Source organism: Pinus tabuliformis, chromosome 5_2 (genome assembly GCF_031772625.1).
Source record: "Pinus tabuliformis cultivar Carrire ecotype Pingquan chromosome 5_2, CPIR1, whole genome shotgun sequence".
In the NCBI taxonomy this organism is placed as follows: Eukaryota; Viridiplantae; Streptophyta; class Pinopsida; order Pinales; family Pinaceae; genus Pinus; species Pinus tabuliformis.
In genome coordinates, this window is record NC_142306.1 from 1,015,533,197 (window position 1) to 1,015,550,787 (window position 17,591).

The 17,591-nt window shown below is 38.4% G+C and overlaps 1 protein-coding gene across 1 annotated transcript in view; it reads left to right on the forward strand.

Annotated features, from left to right (window-relative positions):
• The first annotated feature begins 5,966 nt into the window (after nt 1–5,966).
• Nucleotides 5,967–17,591, forward strand: part of LOC149162718 (BTB/POZ domain-containing protein At1g21780-like) — a 117,671-nt gene continuing 106,046 nt past the window's right edge. Inside the window, exons 1-2 of the mRNA XM_089437350.1 lie at nt 5,967–6,393; nt 6,638–6,783. Coding sequence (XP_089293476.1) covers nt 6,281–6,393; nt 6,638–6,783 — 259 coding nt within the window. The 5' untranslated portion in view covers nt 5,967–6,280. The remainder of the gene's footprint in view (nt 6,394–6,637; nt 6,784–17,591) is intronic.

Sequence of the window (17,591 nt, forward strand, 5' to 3'; positions counted from 1 at the left end):
TTTTTATAATATTTATAATATTTTTTTGTAAGCTTGACATTACTGCATCTTCATCATGTCCAATATATCACCTCAATCGGGGCAGAGAATTGAATCAATAACTTCACATCAAAGAGTGCCTTAACAGAACCCCTGATCAACATTTATCCAAAACCTTGTAAAATTTTAATAATTTTTTTTAATACGATTTTTTCTTTTCTTTTCTAATAATAATAATATTATTATTTTTAATTATGGCTTTAATTTTAAATAGTATTCAAACTTTCTTTATAATTTTTTTAAACATTTAAATTACACTTTGTAATAATCCATTTTTATGATTAGCATATACCCTTACTATTTGTTAGCTTCCATAAATTAAAATTGCACCGTTCACCCTTTCAGAAATGACGAAATAATTTTTTATACTCATCGGTTGGAGCGAAAACAAATACATAGCCATAGGGTATGAATACGATGAAATTAAATACTAGTAACACTAGGGAATAAACAATGATTTTCTTGCAATTTAATTAATGTGATAGGTCATTTGATAGTTTAATTGTATTTGTGTGACGTATGTACACGTTGGTTCGGAATTTGGCTATTGAATAAATTGAAGGGTGCCTACTGATTTGGATGGCATGTGGTTAGATCGATTGTACCCAAACAATAAAAACTAAGCCACAAATCATGTTGAAGGCTTGTAGACGGGTTTTCCTGAAGTGACAGAGCAGAAGCTACGAACGGGCTGCTACGATTAGAAATAGGGTGATAGGCAAGTGGTGGAAGGTGGAAGGTCGACCATGTTTTTTTAGCGCGAAAAAAAGCTATATATTTGTATTATATTCATCATAGGAAAAATGTACAGCGATATTTCTATAGGAACCATCAGATATGGTTGAAAGAATTGGTTCAAAGTCCCATATGAGAAAAGATACAAAAATAAGCTATTTTCTGTTCTGTAACATATAGATCATACTAGGGTCGAAATCGGTCCTATGAGACAAAATTATATGGAAGTTTTTCAAAAAGGAAGTCAATATATTGGGAAACAGAGACATACCAGATAGTCATCAAAATATTGAAATTTAAGTACCCGGAATGTGTAAGTCCTGGATCTGATGAGAGATGTTGTCCACTGTTAACTGCATCCTCCAGTTAGCTAACATCGACGATGTTAGCAAAGTGGCTATAAGTAAGAGGTTGCGACTCAACGGGTGTGGCGGTGGGCCTGTTAATGTAGAGAGTTGCGATCGATCGAGTGACGAGGGTGATAATTGATGCTTGTTTGGGCGGCGAACAGATTGGATTGGACTGGAATGGCAGAGAAGTGGCCATGTTGAGGGCTGCTTGTCGCGGGAGTGTCGCTGCTTGAAAGAGAGTATTGCGACAACAAAATGGCGATTGTGGGCAGATTCCTTGTGGAGGTGGAACGATGCAACTGAATGCAATTTGGGGTTGTGACTGCTACCCTTTTTTATATATTATTATTTTTTTCTCTTTTTTTTCAAATTTAATATTTTTTGCTATAATTTTTTTTTTATTTTTATTTTTATTTTTTTTTTAATTTAATATATATATATTTTCCCTTTTTGTTTCTATAATATATGTTTTGTTTTTATTTTTTAATATATTCTATTTTTATTTTTTTTAATCTCCTTTTTCTTTTCTATAATTTTTTTTAATCAATCTCTCTCTCTCTTTTTAATATATAACTTCCTCCTCTTTTTTCTTTCAACTATTTTTTTAAAATTAATTTTATGGCCAAATGCTTAATTGCGAAATATGGGGAACCTCCAAAAGCTTGTAGCGAAACGCTTCAATGACAACAAAGTTAACAACTTTTGATAGCCAAAGAGAAAACGACTCTAATACCAATATAATGAACAAAGTTTGTATACTCAGATTAATGCTCTGATACCAATGTAAGCAAAAAAGTTTGTATACTCAGAGAAATGCTCTAATACCAATGTAATGAACAAAATTCATATACTTAGAAAATTGCTTTCATACCAATGTAACGAACAAAGTTCGCAACTTACAATAATCTTCAGAATACTTTGAAGACAAAGACATCCATGATAAGATAAATAATTTATATATAAGAATATTTGAGTATAAGTGAGATGATCAATATGAGAGTAATGATCTCCTTATATATCTAAGCATTACCTCTTTACAAATGATCATATCCTTAAGGACAGGTCTCTTTATTAAATAATTTCTATTTAATTAACTATTCATTATTATTATTTTTATATATTTATATTTATGTTATTTTTTTTATAATTATATTAAGAACCAATTCTAATAAATCAACCATTCTTTTCAATTTGGAAAAAATAATTTAATTATTAATATATATATATATATATATTTATTTATTTTGTATTTTTCTAATTGAAAGTTTGTTATAAATATATAAAATAATTATATTAACATCATTCTAATTAATTGAAAGTGTATTATATATATATTTTATTTAACAATATTATTTTGGGTAAGTTATTTAGAATGTATTTTGAATACAAAAACAAATAGACTAAAATTTTAGAAATTACACAATTTAAACTTACAATAATAAAAACAATTTTTTTTACCAAAATTTTAATAAAATTAATAACAAAATATTAAAAAATAATTTAAAATAAAAATTAAATACTATAATATTATATCTAATCAAAATGTAAATTGAGAAACAAAAGAAATTTACAATACTTTTGTCTAGAGAAATCACAAATTTGTGTGGGTGACAATTTTCTTGTTTGAATGTAGTAAAAATTTTCAAAAAATAATAACACTGACAAATTTGCCAGGATGACAATTTTCTTGCCAGAACCATGAACCACTAAGACACTAAGACAACCGTAACCCAAATTTTCAAAATAGTTTGCCAAAATTTATTATAATCTTCCCATAATTTCCATTATTTTCCGAACTAATTTGTAATTTTTTAAAATTCTTTAAGACTAAGCTTCTCTTAAATAACAAACTGTAAAGTATACCGCTCCTTTTTCGTTGCAATCACAGTACATCCTAAATACTTGATTCAACTCAACGTCAATTCTACATCTATAAGAACGCTTCCATCCCTACTTTAATTGTATGTCCAAAAATATGCTTCCTATGTACTTTAGTGCTCTACATAGAGTGGATTGACCCCACACCAGCCAAAACAGAGGTCGGGGTTAACGGGTTTTTTTGATTTTACCAAAAACAAATTCAGCGTAGATTAAATGTTGTTCCAAAACCTTGACCTGAAAACCAAATGTTATTCCTAAGCAGAAAGCAACAGAGGAGTGACGTAGAGGCTCTGCGTCATCATTTCAAGCTAGAGAGAGGGCCAACGTAGAGGCATAGAGAGGCCGAAGAGGCTTGTAACGACTTGCGTTCTCCCAGTTCGTGCGATGAGCGGTTCATCCCTCGGGCGCGCGTTTTGGTTGGAAGTGCAAGCTCTTTTGAAGTGTGTGATGTGTTATGCGCATATGTGAGAGGGCGAGCTATGTTTATATGGTGTGGAGCATGTGTTAACATGTATGGAGACTGACCTACATTGGTGAGGGAGCCGACGATGCGTTTGGAGACTTTGCGATGACGTTTGGGGTGTTGGGCGAGTCGGCTGGGCAGCCAGACTTCGCCCTACGCATGTGTATATATTGGATGAGCGTGGAGCTCATTCCACCAACGAACTCACTCACTCATCATCTTCGCTAAAGGGAGTAAAGGCGCAGTCTTGTGCGCAGATCTAAGGAGGAGGCGCAAAAATAGTGATGCGCCCATTCTTGGGCTTGGTCGCACGGTGAAGGACTCGGTTACTCGATATTGGGTGAAGGTGCGGGCAGGAGCGCCCGGTGGTTGGGTGAGGGCGTGCACGGGTGTGTGGCGCCCGACGGTTTTGTGCGACGACTTGGCGCGGGTGTCTTGGCGACTCGGGTGAGCGTTCGCCCGGCGTGCAAGTGTGCATGGTGACTTGGTGAAGTGTTGAGATTGTGAACGGAGGTGTGTCTCGGGTAGAGGCGCCCGTGTGTGGCGACTTGGAGGTGTGCCCGAGTTGGGCAAACAACACGATCGTGCGATGAGGTGAACGAAGGGTTGGAGAGTCGTGCGGCGACCGTGCGGAGGTGCCGACGAGCTAGGCAACCGTGTTTGCCGAAGTTGTGAAAATTGGCTAAGTATAAATTTGGGGTTTCCCAAGGACTTAGTCTGTACTTTGTAAAAGTGGAAAATTGTATAATATATTGATTCGGGTAGACTCATATTGTAGGGAGTTGCCCCTCCCTTTATACTGTTGTGCATTTCTCTTGTATAACGCTGTTTATGTGAATGTTATGGGCTTTCACTTGTATAAAGGAACACATATTAATAATACTTGGTTGCGAAACACAAACTAAGTAGGATAAGTGGAATGCTAGGCGTAGCCTACAATCGTAAGTATTGGTGAAAAGAAAACGATTGGTAGTGCCGCACCTCGCTATAAGCGGTTGAAAGACTACCGCAAGTGTAGGGGCGTGACAAGGGTCATGAAGAGCCACATCATCCTACTCAACCAGGTAGGCTTGACGCAGTTGGCTAGAAGAGCGATTCAGTCTTGCCAGGATTGTGCAGAGCTAAGAGGCTCAGTTTCTTCCGCTGCTGAGACCAAAGACCCTGTAGGCATATTGTAGATTGATATTTATAAACATATCTAAAAAATTATTAACAAATTTTAGTCCATAAAGATATATTGTAATAAGTAATATAATCACTCAAAATACTAAAATAGCCCCTCAAATTCAACATAAATCTAATCTCACAAATATTTATATATTAATCAATTCAAGGTACTAGGCAGTGATCTCTAAAGCATGTGTTGTTTTTTGGTCTCATAAATTAAAACATTTAGCCCTTGAAATTTCAATGTCAATTCTACATCTATAAGGACGCTTCCATCCCTACTTTAATTGTACGTCCAAAAAGATGTTTCCCATGTACTTCAGTGCTCTGCATAGAGTGGATTGACCCCACACTGGCCAAAATCGGGGTCGGGATCGGCGGGTTTTTTCTGATTTTACCAAAAAACAAATTCAGTGTAGATTAAATGTTGTTCTAGAACCTTGACCCGAAAACCAAATGCTATTCCTAAGCAGAAAGCAGTAGAGGAGAAGTGACGCAGAAGCTTGCGTCATCATTTCGAGCCAGAGAGAGGGCCAACGTAGAGGCATAGAGACGCCGAAGAGGCTCATGAAGAGCCACGTCATCCTACTCAACTAGGTAGGCTTGACGTAGTTGGCTAGAAGAGTGATTCAATCTTGCCGGAATTGTGCAGAGCTAAGAGGCTCAGTGTTTTCCACTGTTGAGACCAAAGACACTGTAGGCAGATTATAGATTGATATTTATAAACATATCCAAAAAATTATTAACAAATTTTAGTAAATAAAAATATATTGTAATAAATAATATAATCACTCAAAATACTAAAATAGCTCTTCAAATTCAACATAAATCTAATCTCACAACTATTTATATATTAATCAATTCGAAGTACTAGGCAGTTATCTCTAAAGCATGTGTTGTTTTCAGGCCTGATAAATTAAAATATTCAGCGCTTGAAATTTCAACGTCAATTCTACATCTATAAGGGCGCCTCCATCCCTACTTTAATTGTACGTCCAAAAAGATGCTTCCCATGTACTTCAGTGCTCTGCATAGAGTGGATTGACCCCACACCGGCCAAAACCGGGGCCGGGATCGGCGGGTTTTTCTGATTTTACCAAAATACAAATTCAGCGTAGATTAAATCTTGTTCAAGAACCTTGACCTGAAAACCAAATGCTATTTATGCGAGAAAAATATAAACATCAAAATGTGGATAATGACGTTCTCTGCATAGAGTGGATTGACCCCACACCGGCCAAAACCGGGGCCGGGATCGGCGGGTTTTTCTGATTTTACCAAAATACAAATTCAGCGTAGATTAAATCTTGTTCAAGAACCTTGACCTGAAAACCAAATGCTATTTATGCGAGAAAAATATAAACATCAAAATGTGGATAATGACGTTCTGGTGATGTTGTTAGTCTATGCCCTGTGACACGGTCTGACTATTTTGCACCACTATGCTTTCAGGTCTCATAAATTAAAATATTCAGCCCTTGAAATTTCTCACAACAGAAAGAGAAGTCCTTCCGAAATCAATAGCGCCTTACAATATTCATATGGACCTCAAACTCTGTCCATACGGTTTGCAACGAAGTCACTAGGCACTACATTTATTGTAAACACAAATGTATAGATTAAAATCGATACGGTAGAAGTAAGGATGAGCGACTCAAAGGTGGAGACAACCGCACGGCTTGCTCAGTGGAAAATTGAGAACTTGCTTTCATGTTCTTACCGGAGGTCAGACCCATTCAAGATGGGTCTCTGGAATTGGTGAGCATAATCCCCTCTTTTTGTACGCACGCACACTCTTTTTCAGTCCGGACAAAGAGGATTCTGACAGTCGGTGGTTTATTTGTTTAGAGTACTTGATTACATGCATAACATGGATTTCAAGATCACGACGGGAATTGGGTATTTGTGGTCATGAGTTCGGTTCTCGCACAAACGCCTCATTGCATTGAAGGAGTGATTAATTTTGTTTCTTAAAATTCATGTTTTAATATCATTTGGTTAGGCATCTGTCCGTGGAGAAGAACCGCTATCTACATGTTCGTTTGTTCCCCGAGCCCAGCCGCAGTTCGAAGGACCAGCCACCAGTTGCGACATTTGTGCTTCGTATCTACAACGTGGCTGTGAATAAACGACCTTGGACATCTCCGGGTATGCATATAATCAATATGGCGAATTTATTTTTGGCAAGAATTTGTTCTTCTTGTTCAATTTCGCAATTTAAACCGTGGCAGTGGCCTACTACATGTCCCTTAGTTATTATGATGGCCTGAGATTGCCTTTTGGTTGTTTTGTGAACCATGAGTGTGAGTAGATGTTATTATTTCTTTTGTAGATTTTTCCCTTGCTGCAAATTGTCTTTTCGTTGTTTTATGAACTGTGAGTGTGACTAGATGTTAGTTTTCTTTTGCATTTTTCCCCTTGCTGCAAATTGGCTTGCTAATTAACAGCTATGCCATTTTGTTTTTAGAGGGTGCTCGTTGGTAGCTATAGTGGGAGTTAACCTGTTGCCTAGTTTGACGGGTGCAGAATACAGAAATAAATCTTCGTATACTCTTCCCTAGCTCAAGCAATATGCTGACAAATTTGGGTTATGGGTGCTTTGAGTTTGCAGCTCATGTTATGTTTAGGTGTTTCGTATCCACCAGGTGTCAAAACATGGGGTTGCATGCACCGAGCATCTTAGGTCATGCCTGGTGCAAGGGTGCTGTTTGTAGATTTTCCTGGGTAACCAGGAGTAGAGGAGTTTTATTTGTGGGACCCTTTTTGTCAGGTACAAGGCTTTTTATTGTTGCTAGAAACTGGGCACCTAATAAGTGCAGTCACTGTGAATCAAACTCAATTGAAGTCCTTAAGTGTCTGTCACTGAGAATCCTGGCTCTTTGCTCTCTTTTGTGCTGAAGATCATATGTTTTTTGACTTTGAAATGATGTCTGGAATTCTTTTTTTGGATCAGAAAAATATTTCGCATATATATTTATGACTCTCTGAAACTGAGCTTCAAGTACATCCTTTATAACGAGTACTGTACGAAATTGGGATTGTGACTCACTGACTGTTGTCCCTATATACATATATTTACCTATATATGCTGAAAACAGAATCATATTGGACAAAACTTGACAAAATTCAGAACAAAGCAAAGACATTACTACCAAACTATGTACATACCATACTGAATCAACGAGTGTTTTAAAACTGGCCAAACTGTAACTGGTACCAGCTGGTTTGGCCAGTCAGACTGCCAGACTGCACTGAACTGGCTGTTGAACCAGTTTGGGGATCTGTTCCATACTGAATGGGCAATCTGAATGATATTCCAAAATAACAGGATATACACACTGAATTCCTAAGCTACAGAAACGTCTGAATCAAAATAGATAAGAGCATCCAGTATTATTGAGAAAATTGGTTCTCATATAACCATGGTACAATTGAACTTTATATTTGTAGTTGTTATATGTGGATATGCACTTCCAGCTTTAGATGGTGCAATAATGTACAGCTTCAAAGTTCAAACATAAATCGCAGTTGTACTTTACTAATTGTTCTAGAGCAAGTTGTGAAGCTTCAAAATCTCAGCCCTACAAGCTTCCATTTCAACCTCAGACAACATATGAAACACTAGCAACTGATATTTATAATTATGCATGCATTGGTTGTCTTTTGACTGTTCATATGTGTTGATGGTGCTGGACCCGCCAACATTTAGGGGATCTCTCCGATATGAAGTCCCAATCAGACCTCAGTGTAGGAGTCCCATCCGGTATAAAGGCCCGGTTGCCAAATCCTTAAAGATTTGCCTTGGCTCTAGCTGTAAGCACAAGAGAGTGATGCAATGGTATCTTCAAAAAGAAAGGTGAGTGTGCAGCACAACTGTGTCTAGGTTCTCTTTCTGCAAAAGGGGGGAGAAAAGGTGAGCCTCTAAGTGATAGGTAATAGTACCAACCAAGGAGAGACACACACGAACCAGAAGGGCCTGTCCAACTTCCAGCGGAATAGTCCACAGCAGATGCGATAGTCGTTACAACCAACAAACAAGGGGATATCCGTCTAACATCCAGCGGAATGGTCCACAACAGATGCGATGGTTGTTACAACCAATAAGCGAAGAAGGATCTGTCTAGTATCCTGCGGGATAGTCCGCAAGGATGAGACAACCATAACAACCATTACAACACATCCTCAACAAGATAAACACTAAAATAACCGAAATAGTTTAACTATCTTAGTACATGTGAAAGCAAACATGAAATACAAACATTCATAGAATAGTCTTACAAACATCCATAGTTCATGCATGAAGAACGTGCTGGCCTGAAAAGGCTTTTGTTATTAAGCAAAAGTTCCAAGACACATATTTATATTGTACATCACTAGTCTTAGTAGTGGGACATTGGAGCCACTCCTTGCTCCTCAAAAAACTAGCTGGTCTCTCAAATGCCTTGCAGGAGTAGCTAAGGTGAAAAGTCCTCTGCTTAGTGAGGGTGTATATATAACCAAGGGGTGATGCTTTCCTCTTGTGATTCTTTGACTACCCTCATGACTGTTCAACTTCCTATGACTTTTCAACTTACATGACTCTTCATATTCATGTGTGTCCATTGGACTTCCACTTTACAATACATTTGATTTACAATATACATGGCCCACAATAGTGATGTGGCATATGACAACTCATGACATGACTTGACATGACACTGCTGACATGGATTGGCTTGATGATGTGGCAATGTCAAGCCGCTATTGCTGTTGAGTGATAGATGTGTTCTTGGATATGCTTTCTCTTCTCCTCCGCATAGCTTGATGATGCGGGGTCTTCAATGATCTTCAGTCTTGGAAGGTGGTTGCACACTTGTGTTCCTTTTGCTTGCTCTTGGTAGGTCCACTCGTCCGTTCAGCTACAAGTGAGTCTTTAGGCATGCTTCCCTCCTCCTCCTTCTTCATCATCTCGCCATGACTTGATAGTGTACCTGTTCCTGCAATTCACTCATGATGAGACGACATCAATCCGAAAACTCCCTAGTCTAAGATGATGCATTATTATCCATGAACTGAGCCCGAGACAAGTGACAAGCTGGGAGAGAGGACCTAGTAATTGCGGATTGTGCAGTTCTAGGTGACAGGGAGAGGGCTTGATCACTGAGATTGCGCAGAGCGCAGCTTAGGCTTGACTGAGGAACTTTATAGCACAGTCCCCACTGGGGAAAGAAATTGCGTAGTGGCCACTGGGAGTTAGGATTGCGCAGTTCAAGCCAGCAGTGGGTGATGCGGGATGAGGCCCTTAGAGATTAGTTATGTGCAATTTTCAGAGGCAAGGGGGATTGGGCAACAGAGAAGCCTGGAGGACAAACCTATGGAGTTCTTGAGGTTATTGAGCTCCGGTTGAGGGAGGGCACTGGAGGACACATCTGCATAGTTCTAGAGGCCAAGGGAGGCTGGGCTCTCTGCGCATCTGCATAGTTCTAGAGGCCAAAGGAGGCTGGGCTCTCTGCGCATTGTGGGGTTCTATCAGGCAAGGGAAGAGCTTTAGGACTGAAAGTGCAAAGTGCACAATTCAAATCAGTCTGGGAGGGACAACTGCGCAATTCTGGGGGTGAAGGAAGGCTGCTGGGCTCTGGAATTGCATAGTACAACTGCCCTGGAGGACAGTGACTATGCACTGCGCAGTTCCAGGCAGCAAGGTCACATCAATGAGGGTTGAGACTGTGCAGTGCGCAGTTCAGTCGGGGCCCGGTGAAGCTGAGTCACCCGGTCGGGAAGATTTTCCGAAAATTGCTAAGTGTGGGAGGGAGATAGACTCGTGATAAACTTGAATTGTGATCACACACTTAGCATACTTCGATGACACGACAACATAGACCACTGGAACAACAAGACAAAGCATTACCCTCTGTGTGATTGTCTCATGACAAGAAGCGACAAGTGCGACACTTGAGATAGACCTTTGGACAACCGTGACGACACTTGTGCGACAGTGCTCAAGACTTTGTGTATGAGTGCGACATGTGTTTACATGACTAGGACAACTCGTATACACAAAGGCCAACCTTTGAAACCACCAGAAAAGGTTCGCAAACATGACATATGAGTCAAACCAATGTTTTACAACTCCGACTCCGACTCCGACTCGGCTGAGGATCGACTCCGACTCCGACTCCGACTCGGTAATGACTCGGCCGGCTCGATTTCAATGACTCGGTCGTTGTAAAAAATACATTAAATATTTATTTTTTTTATAAAAAAACATAATTTTAAATATTTTAAACATAATTTTAAAGATTTTCATTCATGTTTCCAAACACACAACATTATAATATAGATGGAAGACAACATATGATCAAAGTAGGCTCATGAACCAATCCATTATATCAAAATGGTACCCAATGGCAATACATAGTCAACTGTCATACATGATCAAAGACTCAAAACAAAATACAAATAACCAAGGAGGCTAGAAATGGCCTCTACAACCAAAGTAAACTGTGATGGTGACCAGACTCCAATACTAGTACTACTGGCTAGTAGCTACTGCCAGAGGAGCCAAGATCATCTATTGCCGAAACGGAAGACAAGTTAAATTCAGTAGCCTTTGGTAAAGTTAAAGAACTTTGATTATTGTGGTGCTATTTGTTTTATTGAAACTTGGGTGTAATTTTGTTTTTGAACATTAGGCTAGCTCTTTGTCTGCTTTCAGTTTTGTAAGGAATGATGCAGTTTGTCATTAGTTGTTGGAAAAAGGAGCTTTGTTGATCAAAGATGCCCAATTTTTGGATAGGATAAAGTACTCTACTTTTAGTTCTGCTTTAGTGGCTCTTCAGAGGAAGCTATCAAGCTCATTGTATATACCTTATAACTTTTGGTTCTCTGATTGTAAATATTTTTGTGTGTATATATAAGACGTATTTTTTGAATTTTAAACAAACAAAGATATGTGTGTGTGACAGGGAAACCTTCCTAATATAATATAAATGTATTTCTGTTAAGAAAAAAAGGACATCTGACTATCATTTCTATTCTTGATAATAAAGTTTCATTAAATTTATCCTTGACCCCAAACATTTTATGTACAGACTTTAAGATTCTTTCAAATCTGAGGTGTAATTTATCAAGATCTTATGTCTCAACTCTCATAATCCTGAAATATTGTCTCAAAAAGAACTTGTAGTTCTTTAACTTTACCAAAAATCACAAAAAAATTAATAAATTTCATGTTTTACGCTGCCCAGCCGTTTTCCAATGACTAGGCCTGGTCAATACGGACTCGGCCTGGTTGACCGAGTCATTGATGACTAGGCCGAGTCATTGGATGACTCGGCCTGGTCATCAATGACTCGGTCAACCTAGCCGGTTTAAAGGCCTGGTCACACATTTTTTTACCGGCTCGGTTTGACTCGGCCGTTTCCGAGTTGAGCCGGCCTGGTTGTAAAACAATGAGTCAAACATGTCAAAAGACGACAATTAATCCAACAAGCAAAAGGGTTCAAAGAACTTGGGGGAAGCTTGTGAAATGAGCTTAAGTGTTTGCAACAATCAAGGGAAAGACCAAGGAAGGCTTCGAAATTTGAGTGCAAGCCAAAATTTTGGAGGGTGTTGTAGCCGCTACAACAATATGCTAGGTAGTACTGAATCAACTTATATGTTATTGCTTCTATCCAACTTGAGTGCCATGGAGCTTCCTCAATGGTGCATGTATAATCTTTACTCATAACATACTTGTTGCCTCCTCAAGGGAAACTACTTCTAGACCACCCTCTCAGGAGTACATTGTTGCTGCTCGGATGAACTCTCTTGCTTATCTCTTTTGGTTCAGGCTTGATCCCTTCCAGTTTTTCCACCCTACGTTATCCATGAGATCTTCAGATGACTCTACCATGGTATAGCGGCTTCTATATTTTTTCACCCCAGATCATATGCACTCACACAGGTGGAAGTTCATGCTTATTTTAGTTGACGTGCTATGGTTTCATGTGATAGTTTCTTATCTAGAAGTGGTGTGATAGTTTCTAACCTTGTCATGAAAGTGATAAACATTGGTAAAGATCTTATAACACTTTTTAATTGTAATAGTTTTATTATTTTGCCTCGTGTATTATGGGGGACATGGTTGTCCTTAAAAAAGTACTCTACCATGGTATATTAGCTTCTATGTTTTTTCACCTCAGATGATACGCGCTCACACAGGTGGAAGTTCATTCTTATTTTAGTTGATGTGCTATGGTTTCATGTGATAGTTTCTTATCTAGAAGTGGTGTGATAGTTTCTAATGGTTGTCCTTAAAAAATTACTCTACCATGGTATACCGACTTCAATGTTTTTTCACCTCAGATGATATGCACTCGCACAGGTGGAAGTTCATGCTTATTTTAGTTGATCTGCTATGGTTTCATGTGATAATTTCTTATCTATAAGTGGTGTGATAGTTTCTAACCTTGTCATGACAATGATAAACATTGGCGAGATCTTATAACACTTTTTAACTGTAATAATTTTATTATTTTGACTTGTGTACCATGGGGAGACATGGTTGTCCTTAAAATTATCCTACGTTAAGTTGTTGTTAGGAAATAACTTTTTTTCCTAAGCAATTGACTCATGTAATAGGGGTAAAGTTGTTCCACTATGGTAAAGTTAGGCAATTTATAAAATTAATCTATGTTTAGTTGTTTTTAGAGGATATTACCTAAAATGTTTGTTGCCCAATGACTTGTTTTAAAGCTTGGTGCATCATTATAGGTTGGTGCCTCTACATTGAAATCCATGCACTTGCTTTGAGATACGTATAATTGTTTTGAGATTCATGTACCTGAATTGGGATATGTGACAACATTGTGGACAATGATGAGGATGCCACATTATCACTAAAGTGTCCACATTAGCACATTGTGCACTCATCAGCATATGGAGCATTGTATGAGCCACATATGTATACTTGGCATGTGTGAGAGTCCTTCTAGAAAGGGCACATTTTTGTTTTCCTCCCTCACGCGTGTGACCTCTAGAAGCTTTTGGAAGGGGTGCACCTCATCTTGACTTATTCTCACACATGTGAAGGTTTTGTTGCATAAAAAAATGAGTTACTTAGTGGAGTGCTCATGTTTTGACCCTTTCTTGACTTCACATGTGTTTCTAGAAGGTTAGTTGCATAAATTTAATGAGGGAGCAATGCTTCTCTTTCCTGCATGGACCACACGAGTGGAGTTAGTTGAAGTTTTGCTCACTTTGAGGGGGCACCCTAGCTTTAGGGTGTTTGTTGTAACTTCTAATGTTTTTTTCACACGATTTTCACTCAAGACATGGTATTGCCTCATCGTTTTACCTTGGAACATGTTTTAAGCACATTGTTTCATTACAAGTCATGGCTTTATATGTATTGTTTTCAGGAGGCCTCCGCCTATTTCATTTGACATGTTTGGAAATGGAATGAAAGGGCTTATTTGCTCAATAATTGTGTATTTCTTCTCTGTTTCTTTTAGTATGATGTCCTAGGCTAACAATGGAAGCTTTTTGACATACAAATCTCATTGAAAAAAGGGGTATTGCAAGGTAATAATGGAAATAAGGTATTATGTATTTCTATTTCATTTCTTTGTGAAATCTTTAAAGCTAGGTCTTAGTATTGGGATTGAATATTATAGGGTTTACCCTAGTCTTATACTTTTATTTTTTCAAAGTTTGCAATATTTGGGGTAAATCTAGAATTAGTTTAGTGTCCTTGTGAATCTTGTGTAGGTTAGGAATCTTAGGTTGATGTTCTCCAAGCATTCTATAGGAGATGTAAGAGAAATTCAATGTCAAAGAAGAGAAAGGCACCTACTCAAGTGATGATCTAGACGTCCAATGGTAGCACTTGAACTTTTCATTTCTCTTTGTTCCATCATATAACATTTCTTTCCCTTTTCCGTTAATTTTGTTTACTTGTAGCCTACGGTTTAATGTCTTTCATTTTCAGATCTGAGCTACCCGTTGTCGCTCGGATTGTACAGGCATCGCGACAACTGCTCAGGGCGGGGGTTGTCACTTTGATCTCTGCCCACTCCATTCTAGCTGTCTCCCAACAACATGCTATGGGGGGTAGTCCCTATGGAAATGAGGTGGAGAAAAACAAGTTGGGAACCAACTTGTTCAGGAGACACAGTTGAGTGGCCTAGCTACTTGGTAGAATTTAGCAAGATTAAAGATTTGATTAGATTTAATATTAAGACCAGTGCCTAATGGAGTCAAAACTTCTTGCTTATTAGAAATTATAGCCAAGTAACCAAATGGACAACTGCCGCTTATATGATGAACTAACCTATATGAAGATGCAACTCCTAAGAACTAGATGTGATGTAATGATCTTGGCTAATTTTAGATTAAATGCCTAATCTAAGTTGAACCTTTTCCTTAATTGTTTTGAGAAACAGTCTTCAAAAGAAGTTGTGAGATGGAAGCCAATGGGAAGTAGGCAGTGGCCTAATTAACAATACCTCCCCTTGTGTTCCAACCAATGTTGCACGACTCGTACTCGTATAAGACTCGATGAGGCATTGACTCGTCTACTTGTATAAGACTTAGGAACGACCCTTATAAGACTCGTATAAGACTCTTCAAAATACAAAAAAAAGCTTAAAATGTGGTAAATTTTAAGCACAAAAAAGAAACTAATGACAATTCCAATCCTTATAATTCATAAAAACCACAATATATGCAATAATTCATAACATCATCTCATATCTATAAAAGTACAACATAACATATTCAATTTTTGTAAACAAAACATTTAGATACTGAATAAGAAAAGGACTCATGATTCCATAATTAAAATAAAAAATGTGAGCAAGTTCAAAATTCAAATACATATGTGATAAATGATAAATGATTGTCTCATCACTCATGGACGATTACGCCTACAATAAGCCCTCGCGGAGCTAGTGCTAACATCAGAAGGCTGAAGCAACTGTGAGGCAGGTGTATTTAGATTCTCCATTTGAGATGGAAAACTAGAGAGATCCTCAGTCTCTTCATCAAGCCAACTCAAATCAGGGGCCTCCTCCTCCACAACTCAATCAGAGTCTAAATCAATAGTATCCAATAAAATTGGATCTGTATCGTTTGGTTGCACTTGTTGTGAGCATTCAAAGGTTGTAGTAGATGAAAACCAACTTCTCCAACCTCTCATGCTCCAACCTGTTTCTCTTTTTGCTGTGGATGTGCTCAAACACTGAGCAATTGCGCTTACATGAAGAAGCACTGTAGGGTTGACTCAGAACTCTGATGGCGAATTCTTGTAATTGTGGTGCCTTAGTGCCACAGTCTATCTACCAATGAGCTGTAAAAAAATAACAACAAAGATTATCAGTTTGCAATGCGAAACATATAAAAGAGAACTAGCAAATTTACAAGCTAAGTTCTAACAATTTGCACTTACAAGGCATTTTCTTGTCCTTGAGACATTGGCTTGCGCTGAATCCAAACATGCTAGATGCTTCCTTGTACATATCTTGTTGTAAGTTGATTTTGTACTGAATATCTACATCTGGGAACATCTTCTCAATGCATATCATGACACCTCTCATCACCTCGGGATCTCTTTGAATGCTAGACCCCTCATTATAGAATAAGCTCGGATTGAGATATGCTCTCGCTGCATGCAATGGTGAATGTAGTTTCCTGTCCCACCTAGAATCAATAATTTGCCATATAGGGATATATTTAGATTCATTACCCTTATAAAAAGTCTTGATGGCCTCTTTGCCCCTGTCCATGACCTCATAAATATATCACATTGCAGGTTTCTTTCCATCCATCAATCTCAAGACTTTCACAAGGGGCTCAGTGAAGATGACAATCTTAGTCACTTTGTCCCACAAATTATCAGCAAAGACATATGTTTTCACAGACATTGCTTTCGGTTTTGTGCTATCTTTCCAGAATACCCATTGCTGGCTACAAAACATTCTTTTCAAAGCTTGGTACTCACACAAAAGGCTTTGGAGGGAAAGAAAGTTTGTAGAAAACCGTGTGACAGTTGGGCGACTAAGCTCACCCTATGTGAATTCCCTCATAAGGTTCAACACCCAAGCATGATTATAAATACACTTGGTAATATGCTTGCATTCTTGCATAATGTCTTGCACCCACTCCAACTTCCCAATGTCCTCTAGCATCAAGTCTATGCAATGGGCAGCGCATGGAGTCCAAAAAATGGTGGGATATTTGGCACAAAGCAACCTTCCAGCTGCCACATAATTTGCTGCATTGTCTGTGATTACTTGGACAACATTTGCAACCCCAACTTCCTCCACCACATCAGCCAACAATGAAAAAATCAAATGTGCATCTTTTACATTTGCAGATGCATCAATGGATTTTAGGAACATGGTTCCTTTAGGGCAAGCTACAACAAAATTTATTATTGTTCTACCCCTCTGATCTGTCCACCCATCAGACATAAGTGTACAACTTGTAAATTTCCATGAGCTTTTAATGCTCTCCAATTGTTCCTTGACACACTCAAGCTCCTCATCTAGCTCTTTCCCCCTAAGTGCATTATAAGTTGGGGCTTTGTATCCAGGGCCAGCACATGCAATGGCATCCACCATGGGCTGATAAAAATAAGACTTTGCATAGTTGAATGAAAGATTGTTATGGTACCAAAACCTCCTCACTGCCATATCTGCCTCCTTCCTCTTCTTATCATTGAAACTGTCCAAGGTTGGTTGAGATCCTGGAGTTGTACGAGGACTGAAGAAAGAAGAGGTTATACTCTTGTTTGCCATAGCAGTTGAAGAGGAGTTACCAATACCTAGGCTTTGAAACTGTGCCTCACTCTGAGATGGAGATCTACATATCCCAACAGTCTCGTCCTTCTTTCTTGTCCTCTTAGAACTTGCTTCTTTAATGGATTCCAAAGCAGCTACCATTTCAGTAGTGACTTCATCGGGGCAACTTTGACAACATCCCAACCATGCCCAGGA